The following is a 21,454-nucleotide window of genomic DNA, read 5'->3' on the forward strand; positions in this document are numbered from 1 at the left end:
TGGAATGAGAAGGACCTGAGGAAAGTGCTCCTCCGAGAAGGGCAATGTGGCCACTCCAGGAAGCAGTGGGAGCAGGGAAGCTCCTGGAGGTGCTGGCGTCTGTCCTGGATACTCACGGAGAGAGCCTTATTCCGCTCCTGATCTCTGAGCAAGAAGAAATCCACATCCCCAGACAAGTGGAAAGGATTCGCCGAAGGGTCAGGACCACGCTCTGGAAAGGGAGACACCTCGCTGGAAAGGCGAGCCAGCTCTTCCAGGCGGTGGTCTGTGTCTCCGGGACCCCACTGCCCACCCAGCCCAGCATGGAAAAGCATGAGTGAGTGGGAAGGTTCTCCTGGATCCAGCTGTGCTTAAAGTCCAACCCTGGACCTTCCAGCTCCATAAAGGCACCTCTGTAGTTTAACCTGGTTTAAGTTGGGCTTCTGTCCCTGGCGCCTGAAAGAGAGCTGGTGAGCACAGCCTTGTCTCACACATCTGCCTTCAGTCAGCCCTCACTGCAGGCCTCTGGAGTCTCCCTTATGGAGGAGGGAGGCTGAGCCTGCTGTTTGTCAGTGATGGGCCTGGTGACCAGGGTCTGCTGACACTGAACTCACGGCCCTTGCTCTGGGCCTCCAGGTGAACTTGCATCTGTCTTTTCAGGCCTCTCGGTCCTCCCAGAGAAGGCCAAGAACAAAGTACTTCAGACCTGGGGAGGGACCAGAGGCCCAGAGAGGGGCTTGTGAAGGTTTGCTTTGCAGGGTGGACTCTCGTCCCGCTCATAATTCTACACACTGACTGCAATTCGGAGACGGAGCTGATGCCAGCGGCCTCCCTGTGAGCCTCAGGCAGCCAAGAAGTCAGGTGGAGAGGGTAAACTGAGCACCTGGGCTGCCTTCCCCGCCAGCCCAACACCAACCCCCCAGAAACGTTAGAAAACAAATGTAAAACTCCAGTACGGCTCTGGAAGGCAGGGAGGGTGGCTCTGGTGTCACAGAAGTTGTTAGGAAGCTCTGGGAGAGGGCAGGCAGATGGGATGGGGTGAGGAGGTGCAGCCTGGCACAGCTGCCGGGACAAGGGCATGGAGAACAGTGTGAGGCTCCAAGGCTCTGGGTGGCAGACACTGGGACACAGGCAGCTGGTGGAGGAACTGCCAGGCACTTGCTTCACCTTCCCAATGTGCACTTGCTCTTGCTCCCTGCTCCTGTCCAGCAACTCAACCAGGGCAGAGGTGTTTGCCCTCAATTAGGAATCGTGGGACCTGGTGCTTGATCACAGGGGCAGAGAAGTAAAATTCTTTATGCTCCCAAACTGGCGATGAGCACATATGGGTGGCCCATCCCATGTCCCCATCACAAAAGCAAATGATAGCTAGGACGCACCCAGCACTTGCCATGGGCCAGACTGGGGACTTTCCATGATTTAATGTTCCTGACCGCCCAAGGAGGTGGAAATTATGGTTACTCCCATTTTACCTCTGAGGAACTGAGGCTTGGAGCAGTCAGATACTCTGCCAAGGTCCCATAACTGTAAGTAGCTATGGGGAGACTGGCTTAAGAAGTCAGGCACTGCACCTGCAGTCTGGTGACTTGGGAGTGGTCAGAATTCATGTGAAGATGATTGACGTGTTTAGGTGAAGATGAGCCCGCCCCAAAAATGGCAGTCATTTGAGGCGAATCATTCCAAAAATGCAGAGTTGGTTGAATGTTTTAAAGCCAATCAATGTAATACCTTCCATTAACAGAATAAAACAGGAAATGATACAATCATTTCAAGAGATGGAGTACAATTATTTGATAAAATTCAAAGCTTATTTTTGAATAAAACTCTTAGCAACTAGGAATAGAAGGGAACCCCCAAATCTGATAAAGGGTATTATGCTTTTGCTGAGTAACAGCCCCCAAAGATGCCCGTGTCCTAATCCCCAAACCTGTGATAGTGTCACCTTCTGTGGCGAAAGGGCCTTTGCAGATGTGATTGAGCTAAGGATCCTGAGGTGTCCTGGCATGTCCGGGTGGGCCCAGTGTAACCACGGGGGTCCTTGTAATTGGGAGGCAGGAGGGTTGGGGCAGAACGAGGAGTGCAGGAAGAGAAGCCAAGGTGGAGTAATGTGATAGAAACACACGGAAATAAATAATCTGCTCTTGAATGACATCTGGGTTAACAAGGAAATCAAAATGGAAATTTAAAAATTCTTTGAATTGAATGATAATAATGAGATAAGTTATCAAAACCTCCGGGACACAGAAAAACAGTCCCAAGAGGAAAGTTCATAGTGTTAAATGCCTGCGTCAGAAAGTCTGAGAGAGCACAAATTGACAACCTCATGTCACACCTCAAGGAACTAGAGAAACAAGAACAAACTAAATCCAAACCCAGCAGAAAAGAAATAGCAAATATCAGACCAGAACTAAATGAAATGGAAACAAAGGAAATACAAAGGATAAATGAAACAAAAACCTGGTTCTTTGAAGAAAATGAAATTGGTTTAGACCACTTGCCAGATTAACCAAGAGAAGAAGAGAGAAGATCCAAATAAACTCAATTAGAAATGAAACTGGAGATATTCATCCACCACCACAGAAATACAAAAGATCATTCGAGATTACTACGAACGTGTACATGCACAAACAGAAAACCTAGAGGAAACTGGTAAATTCCTGGAAACATACAACTCTCCTAGATTAAATCAGGAAGAAATAGAAACCGTGAACAGACCAGTAACAAGTAGTGAGATTGAATCCGTAATTTAAAAATTGCCAACAAAAAAAAAGCCCAAAAGCAGACGGATTCACAGCTGAATTCTACCAGACATTCAAAGAAAGATTGGTACCAATCCTACTAAAACTATTCCAAAATATTGAGAAAGAAGAGATGCTCATAGAATCAAACCAGTATCACCCTGATACCAAAACCAGGAAAGGACAAAAAAACAAAACAAAACAAAACAAAACAAAAAACTACAGATCAATTTCCCTGACGAACATAGATGCAAAAAATCCTCAACAAAACATTAGCTAACTGAATCCAACAGCACATCAGAAATATAATTCATCATGATCAAGTGGGTTCCATCCCAGGGATGTGGACGTGGTTCAGCATACACAAGTCAATATATGTGATACATCACATAAACAGAATTAAAAACAAAAACTACATGATCATATCAAAAGATGCAGAAGAAGCATTAGACAATATTCAGCATCCCTTTATGATAAAAACTCTCAACAAACTGTGCTGCTACCTTTGAAGACAGAGTGAGAGGCTTGAGCCAAGCGATGCGGGCGGCCACGCCTAGAGGTTGGAAAAGGCAGGAAGATGGGTTTTTCTCCCAGCCTCCAGGAGGAAGGCAGCCCTGCCAATGCTTTGGTTTAGTCCTACAGGACTTCTGACTTCCAGAACTGTAAGATGAGCTATTTGTGCTGTTCTAAGCCTTTGAGTTTGTGGTGATTTGTCACAGCAGCAATAGGAAATAAATACAGATATCTACAAGAAACCTTCAGATGAGATACTGAATGTCCCTCCACCCATGTAGGATCAGACCAGGAGCAGGGCAAGGATGCCTGGTCTTGACATTGCTATTCTGCATTAAAATGAGGGTCCTCACTGGGGGAGTGATTCAAGAAAAAGGAATGAAAAGGTTGGACATGGTGGCTCATGCCTGGAATGCCAGCACTTTGGGAGGCTGAGTGGGAGGATCACTTGAACCCAGGAGGTCGAGGCTGCAGTGAGCCGAGATGGCACCACTGCACTCCAGCCTGGGTGGCAGAGTGAGACCCTGTTTCAAAAAGAAAAAAAGAAAGGCAGAGAAGGTATAAGGATCACAAAGGAAGAGAAAATAATGCCATTCAAGGTGGCATGATTGTTTAGTAGAAAACCCAAAGGAATCTACAAATGAAATGGTTACAATTAGGTCAATTAAGATGTGGTTTGTAGGTCTTATTGTGAAAGTAAAACAAAAAGTTGTAGAAGACACAATCAGAGGATATCATGACCTTGGGGGTCACTAAAGAGTTTTAAAATAAGACACTAAAAGCCATAACGAAGAAACGATTGAGCTACATGAAACTGAACTACACTAAAATTAGGAACTTTTTTTTTTTTTGAGATGGCGTCTTGTTCTTTTGCCCAGGCTGGAGTGCAGTAGCATGATCTTGGCCCACTGCAACCTCCGCCTCCTGAGTTCAAGCAATTCTCCTGTCTCAGCCTCCTGAGTAGCTGGGACTACAGGTGCCCACCACCACACCCAGCTAATTTTTATAGTTTTAGTAGAGATGAGGTTTCATCGTATTGTTCAGGCTGATCTCAAACTCCTGATCCTAGGTAATCCACCTGCTTCGGCCTCCCAAAGTTCTGGGATTACAGGGGTGAGCCACTGTGCCCAGCCAGGAACTTTTTATTGGTGCCTTTTAGCACTGCACAGAGAGTAAAAGGCAGTTCCAGGAGTGGGAGAATATATCTGTCATCCTTAGAACTAGCAAGTGACTTCTACCCAGTAAAGAGCTCCGATAAGTCATTAAAATAAACAGGCAGTGCAACAGACAAGTGGGCAGAAGATGGAAACAGGTACGTCCCAACACAGAATCATCAAATGACCCAGAACCATGTGAAAAGGGAATGGCCCTCCCGGGTTACCAGGAAATATGAGATACTAACATATACCCAGAGGACAAAGTCATATTAAAAGGATCAACAGTGTCCCAAGTTGGAGAGGACACAGAGCAACTGGAAGTCGTATGCCTGTTGGTGGGACTGGGAATTGGTACAGTCCCTCTGGAAAACTTCATTTATCCACTAAAGTTAAACACACAACCAGCAATTCCACTCTTGGGTGTGTACCCAGGAGATGCAAGTGCTTATGTCCCCAAAGTGACATGTACAAGACTTCATAGCAGCATTATTTGTAAAAACTGGAAACAACCCAAATGTTCACCAGCAATAGAAAGAATAAATGCTTGGCATATGCACAGAAGGGACTCTGGCTAGGTGCAGCAATGTGGATGCCTCTCACAGACTGGATATTGAGCGAAAGCTGAAACTGAAAGGCTAGAGAGTGTGTGATTCCATTTACAGGAGGCTGGAGAGGAGAGCCAGTGGTTTGGTGGGGATAGCTGAAGAGTGGCTGTCTCTCCGGGAAGGATAATTTCTGGGGAGATGGAAATGGTCTAGATCTTCATAGGGTGGAGGAAACACATTGTACACATTTGTCAAAACTCACAAACTGGGCCAGGTGCTGTAGCTCATGCCTATAATCCTAGCACTTTGGGAGGCCGAGGCCAAAGCACTAATTGAGCCCAGGAGTTTGAGACCAGCCAAAGCAATATGGTGAAACCCTGTCTACAAAAAATACATAAATGAGCCAGGTGTGGTGGTGCGCACCTGTTGTCCCAGCTACCCGGCAGGCTGAAGCAGGAGGATCGCTTGAACCCAGGAGGTTGAGGCTGCAGTGAGCTGTGATCGAACCACTGCACCACAGCCTGGGTGACAGTGAGACCGTGTCTCAAAAAAAAAAAACAAAGGGATAGATGGGTGACTGGGTGAATGGCTGCCGTGATAGTTTGTGCGGAGGGTCAGGTGCTCACCCCCAGGGCTCTCTCCCTCCCGTGCCTCTGCATCCACAGCAGATGCAGGTGCTCCCTCTGCCCATGAGAAGAGCCCGGTGACCAAGGGGAGCCAGGATCTAGTCAAGCACCTGGGGCTAATGTCCAAGGGCAGGAAGGATGGGCACAGAGAAGCAGTCCCAGTGCCAGCATCAGGAAGCAGACACATAAATGCAGAATGGGGACACTGGGCCCTGCTGCAGGAGAGGCGACACCACTGCTCAACAAGTCAAAGGCCCGAGAGTGATGGGATGGGCCAGGGAATGGGCTGCTAGATTCACAGAGACTGAAGGAGCTCAGGTCTCCTTTGAATCCTGATTAGAACGAATCTTCTACAGAAGATGTTTCTGAGATAACTGGGCCAGTCTGACCGTGGGTTGGGCTGGTTCACTTTGTCAGGTGTGATGATGGTGCTTGGGTTTGTGCGGAACACCCCTATTGTTGAGAAGTGCACACTGAGGTGGATGAAATGACATGTCTGGATTTTACTTTAAAATATCCTGGCAAAGAAAAAGAGGGAAAGGACAGAGGAAGCAAATGGGCACATTTGAGTCAGTGGCAGAACCTGGTGGTGGGCCTGTGAGGCTCGCTGGCTCCAATCTCTACATCTGGACATGTTTGAATTTTCATTTTATAATTCCATAATAATAAAAGAGAGGAAATGTGGTGGGGAGAGGGGTGGGAGCCTGGGCCATGGAGCACAGGCTGGGAGAAATGCTCACATCTGCAGACCTCAGCGGAAGGACCAGACTGGTCTGTTAGCCCAGGGGCAGAGTGGGAGACAGCAGGGAGTCCAGGCAAGGGAGGTCGGAGCCACAGTGCAGGAGGTGGCAATGCCCTGTGCAGGGCTACCAGGGTGAGGTACATGCAGCTAGCTAGCTGCCTGCCCTCCTTCCTCCTAATGGTGGCAGCAGTGTGCCCTCCTTGTAGATCCTGATGGCCATATGGCAAATTTAGCTGCTGGAATGTGGGAAGACATTGCTGCTTGGGACTTTGGGGAAGAATCCTTTCCCCTAGAAGGCTAAGTTGGCTGGAGGGTAGTTTTGCCCTTCTCTTTGTTCCTTTCTCTGCCTGGAATCAGATGTGCTGAGGCTGAAGCTGCAGCAGCCATTTTGTGAGCATGAGACAATCTTGTGGTTGAAAGCCCTAATTCCTTTCTGGTGGAGCAGAGAGACTTGGGGACTTGGTCACCTGAAAGGTTTTATGGAACGGCTGTTTATGGAGCCTCAGGAAAGCCTGCACTCCCTCCCACATTTCTCATTAATAGAGGGAGCAATAAGTCTTACTTTGTTTACGTGCCTGTTATTTCAAGTCTCTGTAATCCAATTCCTAATGGAAAGAGAAGCATTTCCTTCTGCCCTTAGCTCTCAAGACCTGGTCTGAGGGGGTCTGGGGGCAGAGGGAGAGGAGTTGCCTCCTGCCAACTTGGACTTTAGCCTCCCAGCTTGAAGGTTACCTTTGGGTTTTTTTGCCTGTTTCTTTGGGTTCTCTTCAGCGCTTGAGGAAGAGCTGATGTTCATGGATTCCAGGCTGTTCTCTGAGGAGACACAAAAGTGAGGGCCGCAGCAGTGACTCCCCTGGCCCATGAGAACTGTGAACACAGCCTGAGGTGGGGAATGTCTCAGACACACAAGGGTTCAGCGTCAGCTCCCTCCCCTGTGAGACTGAGGGCTCTAGGTCCCAGATGATCACACTGACTTTGCTGGGAAGTTGTGAGAATTGTGCAAGAAAATAGCCTGGGAATTCCCTAGCACCTGTGCCTGGTGCACAGATGTTTTGTGCCTCCCCTTTCCCATCCTTCAGTGTGTGCCTTAAGAGTAGCAGTGCAAGGCTGTTTTACAGATGGACATACTGGGACCCAGGGAGGACAATGACCCCAAGCCTCTGACCCTGGCTTGGCCAGTGCCTTGCCTCCCAGGGGCTTCCTGCAGGACTTGGATGGAGGACCCTAAGACCCCACCTCCTCAGGGAGCTCCCACCCCTATCCCACTGTGAGGAGTGGCCCTTCTGACCAAGCAAGGAAACTGGAGTTGTGCTGCCTGGAAGCTACAGCCGATTTTCTCCCCAAGGCCAGCAAGTCTCCTCCCCGTCCGGGGTGGGCTCCCCAGCACCCTGCTTCTTCAGGTGACTACTCAGGTGTTACTGCTGGGTCCCCAATGCCTTGCAGTTCTCTTCAACCAATACCCATAGGGAAGGAGGCATGTGGCCTGACACCTCCTCCATTCCCACCCAGGAATCCTCTGTAGCTTGGAGATCCTGGTCATTGCCTGAGGGACAGGGACTGCCAGAACATGGTCTCTGGTGGGCTGCTCAGGGTGCCAGTCCTCCTGGGGTGGGATGGGGGAGGGGCTGTGTGGTCCCCGAGTGAAACAGTGAGCAGGAAGACAGGGCTTCTCTTGAGGTGGGGCTCTGATACCAAGGCCCAGGCCCTGAGCAGATGGTCATGGGGTGAGGGAAGAGTGAGGAAGATGGCGGGAGTCTTGTGGGACAGGTGGGAAGGCCAGGCCTAGGCTGAAACTCAGAGGGCTTCAGGGCCACGCAGAATCCATAATGTATAGTCGGGGAGGCAGAGGCGGTTGGGAGGGGTGAGGCTGGGGAGAACTCAGGGGCTCGGCTGCTGAACCATGATTGTCCTCTAACTATCTTAGTAGGCATGTGGTTAGATTTCCAGGTAGAATTTAATTAACCATATCATATACATCAGAAGATACCACTGTTATTTAAATAGACCAAAACCCAAACCACACAAACCAAAAGGCTATTAGAAATGAAAAAGCAACGGATCTAGATGAGGTCCCAGTTACTAGGGAGGCTGAGGGGGAGGATCCCTTGAGCCCAGGAGGTTGAGGCTGCAGTGAACCATGATCATGCCACTGCACTCCAGCCTAGGTGACAGGGTGAGACCCTGTCTCTAAAACAAGAAAGAATGAAAGAGCAATGCCCATATATAGCACATATTTCAAACAACACAGGTTTGATGTATTGATATGATGAAATAGCCTCACCTGAAGCTTTTGATACCTATATATTTTATTTATTTTATTTTATTTTATTTTATTTTTGAGATGGCGCCTTGCTCTGTTGTCCAGACTGGAGTGCAGTAGCACGATCTCAGCTCACTGCAACCTCCACCTCCCAGGTTCAAGCGATTCTTCTGCCTCAGCCTCCCAAGTAGCTGGGACTACAGGTGTGCACCACCACGCCCAGCTTATTTTTGTATTTTTTGTAGATACGGGGTTTCACTGTGTTGGCCAGGTTGGTCTCAAACTCCTGACCTCAGGTGATCCACCTGCCTTGGCCTCCCAAAGTTCTGGGATTATAGGTGTGAGCCACTGTGCCCGGCCAAGATTTTTGCAGATCTGACTAGAAGTATTTTATGCACTGTTTTTTTACCTGTTTCTTTGACAAAAGAACATACACTTATATGCCCTTGCTTTTTCACTAAAAAACTCACCTGCTTACACACAAAAACGGAAATGAACCTTATGGACATTACACTTAGTGAAACAAGCCAGCCCCAAAGGACAAATGCGGTATGCTGCCACTCACAGGAGGTCCCTAGAGCATTCAGAGACTAAGTAGAACAGTGGTCACCAGGGCTAGGGGAGGGGGAATGGGGAGCTAGTGTTCAGTGGGGATGGAGGTTCAGTCTGGCCATGAGAAGAGTTCTGAGATGGAGGGTGGTGATGGTCGCACAGCAATGTGAATGTGCTCAATGCCACTGAACCATACATTCAAATATAGTTAAGATGGTTAATGTTATGTGTATTTTATCACAATTTTAAGACTTGAAAGAAAGATCATCTGTGGCTGGGTGCAGTGGCTCATGCCTGTAATCCCAGTGGGAAGGCTGAGGTGGGTGGATCATAAGGTCAGGAGATTGAGACCATCCTGGCCAATATAGTGAAACCATGTCTCTATTAAAAATACAAAAATTAGCCGGGCATGGTGGTGTGCGCCTGTAGTTCCAGCTACTTGGGCCGAGGCAGGAGAATTGCTTGAACCCAGGAGGTGGAGGTTGCAGTGAGCCGAGATCGTGCCACTGCACTCCAGCCTGGGTGACACAGCAAGACTCTGTTTCAAAAAAAAAAAAAAAAAAAAAAAAAAAAGCTGGGCATGGTGGCTCACGCCTGTAACCCCAGCACTTTGGGAGGCCAAGGTGGGTGGATCACAAGGTCAGGAATTTGAGACCAGCCTGACCAACATGGTGAAACCCCGTCTCTACTAAAAATACAAAAATAAGCCAGGCGTGGTGGTGCATGCCTATAATCCCAACTACTCGGGAAGCTGAGGCAGGAGAATCACTTGAACCCGGGAGGTGGAGGTTGCAGTGAGTCGAGATCGCGCCACTGCACTCCAGCCTGGGTGACAGTGAGAGACTCTGTCCCCCCCCCAAAAAAAAAGAAAAAAAGAAAATTCATCTGTTTACACACAAGTCTCATCCATACTTAGCCAAGTCCCTCAGAGGACCCTGGGGTTTTTTTTCTAACATCTTTTGCAATTTCCGAATTTTTGTAATGGTTACTCTTATAAAATAAAATTTCAGAATGCTCTAAATTTATTAGGCCAAGGAGGAAGTTAAGCCCTGGCACCTGACGTACATAACCTGTTTGCAGTTCTGCTTCTTAGGGAGTAACCCTCCTCCGGAGGTTGCAGTGAGTCGAGATTGCACCACTGCACTCCAGCCTGGGTGACAGAGCGAGACCATCTCAGAAACAAAACCTCATTGTTCCTGCTCTGTGAATGACCGGGAGACCGGACACCAGAACTCCCGCTTCCAATCACTAGACTTTGTTACAGATTAACTGCCTCTTTATTGTCCCATACCTAATTCAGAGCAGATGGCACCCAGGACCCCATGACAGTTGCATCTGCAGTGTGGAATGATAAATATACCTGTCCAGAGAGAAAAGGATCCCTTAGCAAGTCAGATCCTTGTAATGTGCATGCAGCCTTCCATAGAAGGATGCTGAAATTCTGCTAAACTTCCCAAAGCTTTGTCTAGATAAACAATCTTAAACTTCTATACTTTGGAACATGGGCTTTCATTCTCTGGATCTCTGATTACTGGTGACCTGTCCTCAACTTTGTGCTTGGAGAAACTCTAAACCTGATTCTGACTCTTTTGGTTATTTTAGCTTGATACTTTCCCATCACCAACTTTAGTGGGACTGCTTTCCCTACACCGGAAACTGTCACTCTAACAGGTCACAAAGGGCATCTCAGCTTTCATTTGCCTTTCTTAATTCGGAAGAAACTGTGTGTCTTTTCGGATGTTAATTATCCATCTTCTTGCCTCATTCTGTGAGTATCCTTTGCCCATTTCTCTACTGAAGTGTTCTAGTTTCTAGATGATTCTTGAAAACCTTCATCTATTATATTGATGGACACTGGCTCATTTGTCAGATATGCTGAAAATAATTCTCCTTCAGGCAATTTGACTTTATCATTCATTTTCCTTGTATGAAAATTAAACTTTCACTTAAAGAAATGCTTTGGGGTTTAGTGTCTTGTTTAGAAAGGCATTCTGCCACTGAAGTTTAAATATTTTTTAGAAAATTATTGTGTTTTCTTCTAGTATTTTAACATGATTTAATTTTTTAACTTAAAAAGTCTCTATTAAGGTATAAGTCTACTTTTATAATAATTCAGGAGAAATAGGAAAAGAATGAACTGGTTGTGAAACTTTCTCATAAAAAAGGATAAAATAGGCCAGGTGCGGTGGTTCATGCCTGTAATCCCAGCACTTTGGGAGGCCGAGGCAGGCAGATTACTTGAGGCCAGGAGTCCAGCAACAGCCTGGCCAATACAGCAAAACCCCATCTGTACTAAAAATACAATAATTAGCCAGGCATGATGGTGCACCTGTAATCCCAGCTACACTGGAGGCTGAGGCAGGAAGATCACTTGAACCGGTGAGGTGGAGATTGCAGTGAGCCGAGATTGCACCACTGCACTCCTGCCTGGGTGACAGAGTGAGACCCTGTCTCAGAAAAAAAAAAAAAAGATAAAATACACTTGACTGGGCACTCCATTCATGTGACATGAGTTCCGAACATCAGAAGGTCCCTGTATCGTCTATCCATCAGAGTCTTTTGGGCTGTGTCCTGGGCCATTCTCTCTCCTTTCCTCCTAGACGCCTCACCAGTGCCCATGGCTTCAGTTCCGGCCCCAGCGGATTTGCTGATGCCCTCATGTTTCCACCCACTCTCCTGACCTCTGGGCCTCCATCCACAGTAGCCTCTTCAGAGTCTCGGCTGGGAGTTTCCCACCGGACACTGACACCCACACATCGCCAACTGAGCTCCTGGACTTCCCCCTCCTGCGGAACCTGCTCCACCCCTGGCCTTGGCCATCTCAGCAAACAGCACTGTGATGCACAGGTGTCACTGAGGAGACAAGGCATCCCCAACGCCCTCTTCTCCCTCATTCCATACCTGATCTCAGTCAGTCTCCAGATCCCACAGACTCTCTCCTGAGGAGCACTGGACCCAGCCACCCCTGCCACCTGCACCCTATTTGCTGGTTCTCTGTGATTGCCCTTACCTGGACTCCCACAGCAAGTCTGGACTGCACCCCCCACCCCCGACCCCCTAGGCAGTAAACTCCTGGAGGGCAGGCATATTAACCATGCCTTTTACCTTCTCAGTTAGATGCTTTGACCTCTGGGGCCTTCCTGAGCTTAGAGGACCTTCCCTTCCCTCCCCTCGCCCTAGGATTAGCCAATCCCTGGAGATAGAAAATGACTTGCCCAGAGCACACCTTTCAAATGCAAACCACCCAATCCAGAGCCCACATTCCCAGCCAAAGCCTCTATCAGTCTTTCACTCTCAAGACCACTGATCCCTGCCCTCTCCCCCCAGAGCCAGCACCAGACAACCAGGGGCAGCCCTGTGCCCTAGAACCCCAAAACTATTCTTGCAAATCAGTCCTATACCTGCTCCCTCACCTGCTTCCTTCCTGTGATTCCATAGTGGAGGCTCCTGACCACATCCCCCTCTCCCTCAGCTTCCTGCCTGACCCTGCAGCTTCCCCCACACAGCCCTGCGTGGTGCACCCTCTCTGTCCTAGGGATCTATGAGTAAGCAGCCATTTATCCAGTGGCAGTCATCTCCTGCTCTTTTGGCCTCACCACACTGAGCAATAATAAAACCTGTGTTTTAAACCAGCAGGAGCCATGTCTGTCCCATCCCTCACCACTCTCAGGACTGGGTTAGTGATGGTGCCAGACAGTGGCCAGGTCTCCTCGGAGTGCCCACCAGGGGCTGCAGAGCAGCGCTTGGGCACAGTGATGGAAGAACTCTGGCCGTCTCTGGGCTGGGACACAGGGTGATGCGTGCTCACTCAGCATCCGCCCAGCCACAGCTGTGGGCACTTTCTCAGGGTCAGGTGTGGCTGGGGATGCCGCCCTGAAGGAGGTGCCATGCCTGCCTTCCTGGAGTCCACCTTCTGGACAGGCAACAAGCAAACAAAATAAAGAGAAGTGAGAGATATTCCAGTGGCTGTGGCAACCAGGTAGCCCACGGAGGACGCACCATCAGAGCAGAGCCCCAAGGGGAGTGTGGTGACATCGTGGGGTCATGGAGGCAAAGGCTGCAGGCAGACCTGAAGAGGAGCCACTGGGGCCAGCATGGCTGGTGGGGTGTGACACTGGGGAGCACAGGGATGAGGCCATTGGGAGCCACAGAAGGACCAGGGTTTGGCAGGGATGCTCTCCACAGAATTGGGCCACATCTCATCCCCATTCACAGGTCAGTGTCCTCCCCTGCAGCTGGGCACAGCCACACCTCCCTCCATCCCCTCCTCCTCCCACCTGCTGCTCCCTCTCCCGGGACACTCTCTCCATCATTCCCCATCTCTGCTGAAATGTCACCTCCTCCAGGAAGCCTTCCTGATCCCCCTGTCTAAATGCTCCCCACCACAATCACTGAATCAGCCTCCTATTTCAGCACTGCTGGGAACCATCCTATTTAGGTGTTTACTTCACTTATTTAATACATTTTAAGAACATATTTTTTGATTGCAGTAACATACATACTATATATATAATATATATATATGATTTGCCATTTTATGACATTAAAACCTTTTTAGTATGGTAACATATATATAATATAAAATTTGCTATTTTAATTGGTTTTAGGTGTACAACTCAATAGCATTAATTACATTCACAATGTTGTACAACCACAACCAATACCTATTTCAAAAACTTTTCATCACCCCAAACTGAAACTCTGTGTGCATTAAACAATTCCCCATCCTCCCCTCCCCAGCCCTGGTGGCCTCCATTCCACCTTCTGTCTCTGTGACTCTAACTGCTCCACTCACTTATATGAGCGGAATCATACAGTATTTGTCTTTTCGTGTCTGGCTAATTTTACCCAGTATAAGGTTTCCCAGGCTCATTTGTGTTGTAGCATGTATCAGAATTCCCTCCCCTTTTGAGGCTGAATAGCGCTCCTCTGCACGGATGGACCACATTTTCTGTATCTGTTCCTCCACCGATGGATACTCAGGCAGCTTCCACCACTTGGCTCTTGTGAATAATGCTGCTGTGAACATGCGTGTGCTAATAGCTGAATTCCTGCTTTCCGGTCTTTTAGGTACATATCTAGCAGTAGAATTGCTGGATCACATGTTAATAATGTTTACATTTTTGAGGAACTGCCTATTTTTCTCAGTGGCTGAATCATTTTACACTTTCACCAACATGTAAAAGGGTTTCATTTTCTCCACATCCTCGCCAACACCTGTTATTTTTGTTTTTATTTTTTGATAGTAGCCATCCTAATGGGTGTGAGGTTAGGTCTCATTTTGGTTTTGATTCGCATTCCCTTAATGACTGATGATGTTGAGTATCTTTTCTCCTGCTTGTAGGTCATTTACATATCATCTTTTGAGAATTATCATTCAAGTCCTTTGCCCAGTTTTGAATTGGGTTGTTTGCTTTTTGTTGTTGTTGTTGAGTGTTAGGATTTCTTTCTATATTCTTGATATTAATCATTTGTCAAAGATTTCTAAATGTGAGCTAATCTCAGATAAAAGTCTAGCTCTCTCGAGGGTGGAGGGGGTGGGGAAGGACAGCCCTTGACCAACAGGGCCAGGAGGTTGCTTTAGCCTGTGGAGTTGGAACAATGGTCAGCCACTGAGTGGGCCCCTCAGAAGCAAGCCATGGTCAGCAATCAAGCACACAGCCTGATTTTTGGAGGACAAGAGCCTTATTTCCCACCCTGGCACCAGCAAGCTGTACCAAGAATGCAGGCCGCCTTCTCCCTGCTGCCTGCTGCAGGCTGGAGGCTGGTACAGCCGCTCCAGAAAATGCTAAAAATTCATTAAAATGTCCCAGCCTCCTCATCAAGATCTTCCCTGCAAGCTGCAAGCATTTCACTAAACTCCAGAGTTTCAGAATAGTTGCTTCTGATAATTCACACCAGCACAATTGTTTCAGGGGAGGGATTTCTGGAGCTTCCTACTCTGCCATGACGCCATGACGTCACCCCTGTTGTCAATGAGTTGCTTGCTCCATTTCCTTTATGGGCTGTTCATTGCTGGTGAACAGACACAAACTGGTTTTTCTGTGTTGGTCTTGTAACCTGCAACTTTGCTGAGTTCATTCATTTACTCTAGTAACTTTCTTGTGGATTCTTTGAGATTTTCTATATATAGGATTGTGTCATCTGTGAATAGTTTTACTACCTCCTTTTCAATCTGGATGTTTTACTTATTTTTTTCTTTTTCTTGCCTAATGACCCTGGCTAGATCTTCCAGTGCAATGTTGAACAGTAGTGGTGAACGTGGGCTTCACTGTTTTGCTACTGATCTTAGAGGGAGAGCTTGTAGGCTAACAGGTTTTGACTGAGGCCTGTGATGTGCCAGGCTCTGGGGGCACAAATGCCCCTGCTGGATGGGAGCGAGACAGTAAGCAACATAAGTGAGGAAGGGTCAAGAGGCCAGAGGGTAGAACGTGTCACTGAGAAAATGAAACAGGGAACAGCAATGAGGGACGTAGGGCAGGTGGGGCACTGCGTTTTACCTTGTTTAGGGGAGGCCCCCCTGTGGAGCTGACATCTAAGTGAGCTCCTGTGGGGCATGAGGGAGGCAGTCCCAGGAAAATCCGGAAGAGCATTCCCTGTGGAGGACACAGCAGCGCTAAGATACTGAGTGGGAGTGAAGCAGGCCTGGCCTGGCCAGGGCTGCAGGAATGGATGGAGCCAGTGAAGGTGAGAGCTGTTTGCTGCACTCTCCTAAATGCTCAGAGAGCAGGCGCCCCCGTCTCATGGTCCTCTGTGCCCCAGCCCAGCACAGTGCCTGACACACGGTAGGTGCTCCATAAATATTAGTGAAATGACTGTGGGTCCCTGCATGGCCTGATGCGGGCTGCATGTGTGGACGGCCCACTCTGCCCACCAGGCCACCAGGCCAGGCTTCAGATGTCCCAAGATGAAGGTTAGATTACTGAAGACCATGTTTCTCCACACTGCCAAATTAAACTCCTGCCTCCAGCCCTTCGCATCCCTCATAGCCAGAACTGGCAGGGAGACGGCCTGGCCATCTGGGTTTAACAACCTCTCTAGATCCTATGCCCTTCCTGAATGCTCCCATTGTGGGGGACGTGGACTTGAGAAGCAGCAGCAGGAGCCTGCAGGGCATCCTGATCTGATGCGTGTGAGCACAGCTCCTTCAGCAGGGCCAAGCCTCTCCCAACCCGCTCCTCCTGGAGTCTTGTACCTGGAGCCTGGTGTCTTGGGAAATATATTTGGCTGCTCAAGGAACAAACTCCCCACAGTGAGGCACAGGCAGGGTTCTGGCCCAGAGGGACCAGCTGCAGGCCCCTCTCCTGGAACTGGCCCCTCACTGGGCTGGGAGCTGAGGGTACAGGGCCAGAGCTCTGGGCACTCCTGCAGCCCCCACCACTCCCCCCCACCGGCGGGGAGGCCTGTGGTCCACTCTGGCTTTCCCTGACTCTTCAGCCTGGCCAGGGTTTCCATCAGGTGCCCTCCATCCTCTGCTTCAGGGGCGAGGCCTTGCTCAAGGTCTCAAGAGAGGCTGTGGCCAAACCAGCCCCTCTGCTGGCTTTTATCACAAAAGTCGTAAAGCTAGACACTGAACAGTCTCCCTCTTAAATCCTTCCCGTCATCTGGGCAGAGGCCAATAGTCCTCCTGGGCCACAGGCCCTACCCAGTTGGCCCATGTTGGCCTCCTGTCTCTCCCTTGAACACGCCACGCCCTCTCCCACCTCAGGGCCTTTGGGCCTGGCTGGCCACCTAATGCCCTTTCCCCACTTGCCCTCCAGGCCCCTGCCCTGGGCCCTCTGGCTAAGGCTGGGGTCCTATCTGTACTTGGCTCAGCATCCCCAAACCTCTCACCCCAGGTGGCTCAGTGTCATTCTGCCCTACATTTGTCCCAGCTCCTGCAGCTGACCCCAGGACACAGAGCTCAGCAGTCTTCCAGACTGGACCCCCTGGCCAGGTCCCCTGCACTGCCCATGCCAAACTCCCTGACCCACCCAAATCTGAGACCCCTGGCCCTGGGTGCCAATCCTGGCTCTGCCTGTCTGGCATGGTTTTCTCACAAATGCACAGGCCCCCAATCAATCTCGAGGGACTACCAATGACACAGGGTCACAGGGTACCCCAGGTAGGCACTCCCCCTCATACCAATAAACAAATTAATATAGTTTACATGTCTTTCAACTGTCTTGTGGTAGCATAATTATCTGCATTGTTTTATGGGCATACTGAGAGTTAATTTGTTATCTATCAACATTTTAAAGCCATTTTTTTTAAAACCCTATTCCAGCCTTTTTTCATTTTAAAATTTACTCTGGAGCAAAAAAAGAGAAAGAGAGCATGTGCATGCATAAGTGTAATGGTGGAGGTCACTGTTTATAGCAGCACACTTTCTGAAACAAGCTAATCACCCATATGAACAGGGAATTGGTTAATAAATTATGATAGAGCCATACTGAAAGATTACTATTCTGCTCAAAAGCACAAAAAGTATAAGGGAATTCTTGATGTATTGATAAGGAACAGTCTCCACAATGTATGGGTTAATTTTAAAAATTAAGGTGCAGACAGGGTTTTCATTGTGTGGTCTCTGCGTAAGAAAAGAACAAACCCCATCTACACACATTTCCTGTACGTGCACTGAGCTGGTAGCCTAGAACAGACAGGTGACACTGGCTACCTCTAAGGAGAGGGCACTGGGTGCCTTTGACAGGGTGGGAGGGGCTTTTCACAATGAGGGGCTTTTACACACTTTTGGATTTCGAACCACGAAATACTATGCCTGGTCAAAACCAAATTAAATTCCAACAGAAAAGCTGAAGGGCCCCAGGTGGGCCTGGGCAGCCTCCCTCAGTGCCACCCTGTGTGAGATCCTGGCAAATGCATGCAATTCCCCAGGGCAGGCAAGTTCCATCCAGGGAATAGTGCCAGCTGACCACCTCCTTGGAGCCCAGCCTGGCATTTGTGGTCAGAGGGGTGCTGAGAGAAGCTCACCTTCACGGTGACACCTTCCTCATGGTCTATTGTGGGTTGAATTGTGTCATCCCAATTCATATGTTGAAGTCCCAACCCCCACTGTCTCAGAATGTGACCTTGTTTGGAAATAAGGTCTTTGCAGCTGTAATTCACTAAGCTGAGGCCATTCTGGAGCAGGGTGGGCCTCCAATCCAACGTGATGGGGTCCCTGTAAAATGGGGAAATTTGGACACAGACACGCACAGGCAGAATACCACCTGGGCAGGAAGGCTGAGATGGGAGTGATGCTTCTACAAGCCAAAGAGCACCAAGGATTGCCTGCAAAGCAGCGGAAGCCGGGAGAGAGGCCTGGAATGGGTTCTCGGTCAGAGCCCTCACAGGGACCTGGCCTTGTGGGCACTTGATCTCAGACATCCAGCCCCCAGAGCTTGAGAAAACAAATGTCTGTGGCTTCAGCCCCCCAGTTTGTGGTGGTGCTTTGTTACAGCAGCTGCAGGGAACCGACATGCATTGTCTCAAGGGAAATGGGCAGATCTATGACTCCTGCCTAGTGCTTGGTTTACAGCCACCTTAACCTGTGAGGGAGCTGGAAAGGTTCCGAGGCTGCCCCTGACCTCTGAGAGTGCCCACCCTGGCCCAGTACTTACTGTCATTGGTCATGTTCTTGGAGACTATATTGGACAGTGTCTCAGACATCTTGGCTAAGGCCCAAGAGGTTGATGCAAGGCTTCTCCTCTTCTAAAGGAGATCCTCACCTGGGGAGTGACACAGTGCTTAAGTCTGGTGGTCCCTAAGCCCAGAGCTCCCTTCCCCTGGGTGGCTGACAGCCACCGGCATTTGTTGAGGGCTCGCCGTATGGGGACACCTGCCTGCTCCCTGCCTCTCCCACCCGAGGGTCCACTTTTCTCTCCTGGACCTGGCTCTAGCTGCCTACTTTTTCTGTGCTTAGAACACATCAGTCTTGGCCTCGAGGGTTTGCATTTTCGGCCTCCTCAGCCAAAAAAATATTCTCCCATACCCAGATGGGGGTGGTGGGTTCCCCTCTCTTCAATTCCGAGCTCAAATGTCACCTCTTTAGAGAGACCTCTCACCATCCCATCCAAAGTGGTTTCTTCCTCCCCACCCCGGTGTGGCCTTTATTTTCTTCTGTGCAATTCCCACTATCTGATTATCACTTGAAAAATCTGTTCATTGTCTATTTCCCCCTAAAATGTGAGCTCCATGAGAACAGGGGGTCTTTTCTGCTCATCCAAGCTCCTGACATACCCTTGGCACGCCTTAACTTCATCCGTTGAATGAATTTTCATTTTTGCAGGGGAGGAAGCAGAGATTCAGCGAGGTGTCCAAAGTCACAGTCAGGAGGGGCTGCCTCTGGAAGGGGCCCAGGGCTCTAGGCTTGTGCCATTCCCGCCGCATTCCTGCTACATCCCCCTTTTGGGTGAGCCTGGGGTTCGCAGGGTCTCCTCCTAACACCTGCGCTCTGCCAGGCCCCGGGCCACACAGCAAGGTGCACAGGGATGGTAGGACAGATGGGGTGGGTGGTAGGACAGATGGGGTGGATGGTAGATGGTTGTGTTTCAAGCAAGTGTCATGCGAGCAGAGGGCGGGGAGCCTTGCAAGGCGCCTTGCAAGGGGCGCGTGAGAGGTCCGCTCCCGGCCACGCGCGCCCCTCGGGCCCTGGTTTCGCACCTCTGCCGCCGCCCCACGCGCCCTCACGGACCCCGCGCGCCCTGCCTACCCCGGCCCCGCGCGCACCCACCGGCCCCAACTGCCCGGGCTCACTCCGAAGCCTCCGCGCTGCAGTTCTCAGCTCCAGGAGCAGGGCTCTTGGGTTTACGTCTCCAAGGCAACCATTCTTCAGGCTGGTTGTGACGCCACAAAGGCCGCGGAGGCTGGGCGCGTGAGGGCTGGGCCTGCGGGCCGCTGGACAGGCAGGGCGCAGGGCACAGCTGCCGGGTCCGAGCTCCCGGGACGATGTCCACCCTGACGTCGCCAGGACAGCGCCTGGCCCAAGCCCGGGGCCTGGTGAACGCGGGTTTCTTCCTCTGAGGTTCATTCATCACTCTGCACTTGGGCCGGCTCCTTTCTTTCATCCTGATTGATTTATTCACCACGTGCCAAGTGCTGAAGAGGGCGCCCAGAATGGATGCTTTTGGAACAAAAATAGCCCTGGTTCTTTCCTGGGGAGGGATCGCACTTTCTCGAGGGGCATCAAAAAACTCGTTAGAAAAGCAAGTTTTCAGTCCTCACCCCAGAATCAGAAACTCGGGGTGGAGCCCAGCAATCTGTGTCCTGACAAGTCCACGCGATACCCCAGTGCTGGCTAGGGTTGGAAAGCCACTGCTCTACCGAGCGAGCTAGACCCATCATAGTGGGACAAGCAAGAGGATGAGGCCATGCAGACCAGGGCAAGTTTTGGGTGTCCAGATCCACCAGCTGCTTGCAGCCAGGGGCACCTGGGTGTCTGGTCCCCCGGCTCAGGGATCCTGCCTCCCCACAAAAAGCAGCAGCAGGAGACCCCTCTTTGAGTTCTGAACATATTCCTAGATTTTCCCAGTATCTATGGGGATTGAGAGATTGACAAAGGCTACTTGGAGCTGAGAGCACAGTCAGGGACTCATCTTTTTGGGGACATTTACGGGTTTCTGGAGGGACTCTGGAGCAGTCTGCAGCCCAGCAATGTAGTCCCAGTGAGGATCCCAGCTGTGCCAGGCTCTGCCTAAGGCCGGTGTAGTGGGTGGGAAGACCACATCCACAACAGGAACTCCACTGGAGCTAGGGGTGGGAGTGAGGGGGAGCTAGCAAGATGGAAGGAGCAGGGATCCCTGAATCTTAGCTGGTAGAATAGTGTCCCAACTTGCAGTATCCACAGTGGGCGTTGCACAAGGGAGGAAGAACGTGGTATTGTGTTAAGCCACATAAGTGATTTGTGCATGTGCACATATGTGCACGTGTAGTGTGTGTGTGTGTGCATGTGTGCACGTGTGTGTTTGTTACAGCTGCTAGTGTCAAATATGCTGAAAGACAAGTAGTCCCTTTACCCTTAGGAGAGAGGCTCTTTACACTGACATTCAAAGACCTCAATGACCCGGCTCCAGCCTAGCTCTGCAGCCTTATCTCCCTACAAACCATCAAAGCAGAACAAAAAGCTGTGCCTCCGATTTAGGTTTCAGCAGACCACAAGAAGCACTTCATGAACTGGTGACTCAAGTAGAAAAGCAAGTGTTTTTGAAATGGTTTATCTAAACACAAGGTGTTCTAATGAGGCTTTTAGGAAGCTAGAACACAAGTGACCCAAAGAGAACAAAGGTACCCAGGCTCCTGCCCATTCATTGTTCTCAACAGATCCGTTTATGAACTGTCGTGAATCTCCCCATGAACCCTACAGAG

General features: G+C 49.7%; 1 protein-coding gene across 12 annotated transcripts in view; it reads right to left on the reverse strand.

The window, feature by feature from the left end:
* CFAP100 (cilia and flagella associated protein 100) overlaps positions 1–19,884 on the reverse strand; it is a 41,209-nt gene extending 21,325 nt beyond the window's left edge. For 6 of the 12 annotated variants that reach the window (XR_012431610.1, XR_012431608.1, XR_012431609.1 and 3 more), the window contains exons 1-5: positions 19,824–19,884; positions 19,331–19,435; positions 18,712–18,819; positions 7,033–7,113; positions 117–211 (exon numbers count right to left, since the gene is read on the reverse strand). Coding sequence is in view for 9 of the 12 variants with exons in the window: in XM_005547908.5 (XP_005547965.3) it covers positions 117–211; positions 7,033–7,113; positions 18,712–18,760 (225 nt within the window). In the remaining 3 variants the exon portion in view is untranslated. Of the gene's footprint in view, positions 1–116; positions 212–7,032; positions 7,114–18,082; positions 18,273–18,711; positions 18,820–19,330; positions 19,436–19,823 lie in introns of all 12 variants that reach the window. The other 6 variants (XM_045385565.3, XM_045385564.3, XM_074033237.1 and 3 more) reach the window with 6 other exon arrangements.
* Positions 19,885–21,454: the final 1,570 nt, after the last annotated feature.

This window comes from Macaca fascicularis, chromosome 2 (assembly GCF_037993035.2).
Source record: "Macaca fascicularis isolate 582-1 chromosome 2, T2T-MFA8v1.1".
Taxonomy (NCBI): Eukaryota; Metazoa; Chordata; class Mammalia; order Primates; family Cercopithecidae; genus Macaca; species Macaca fascicularis.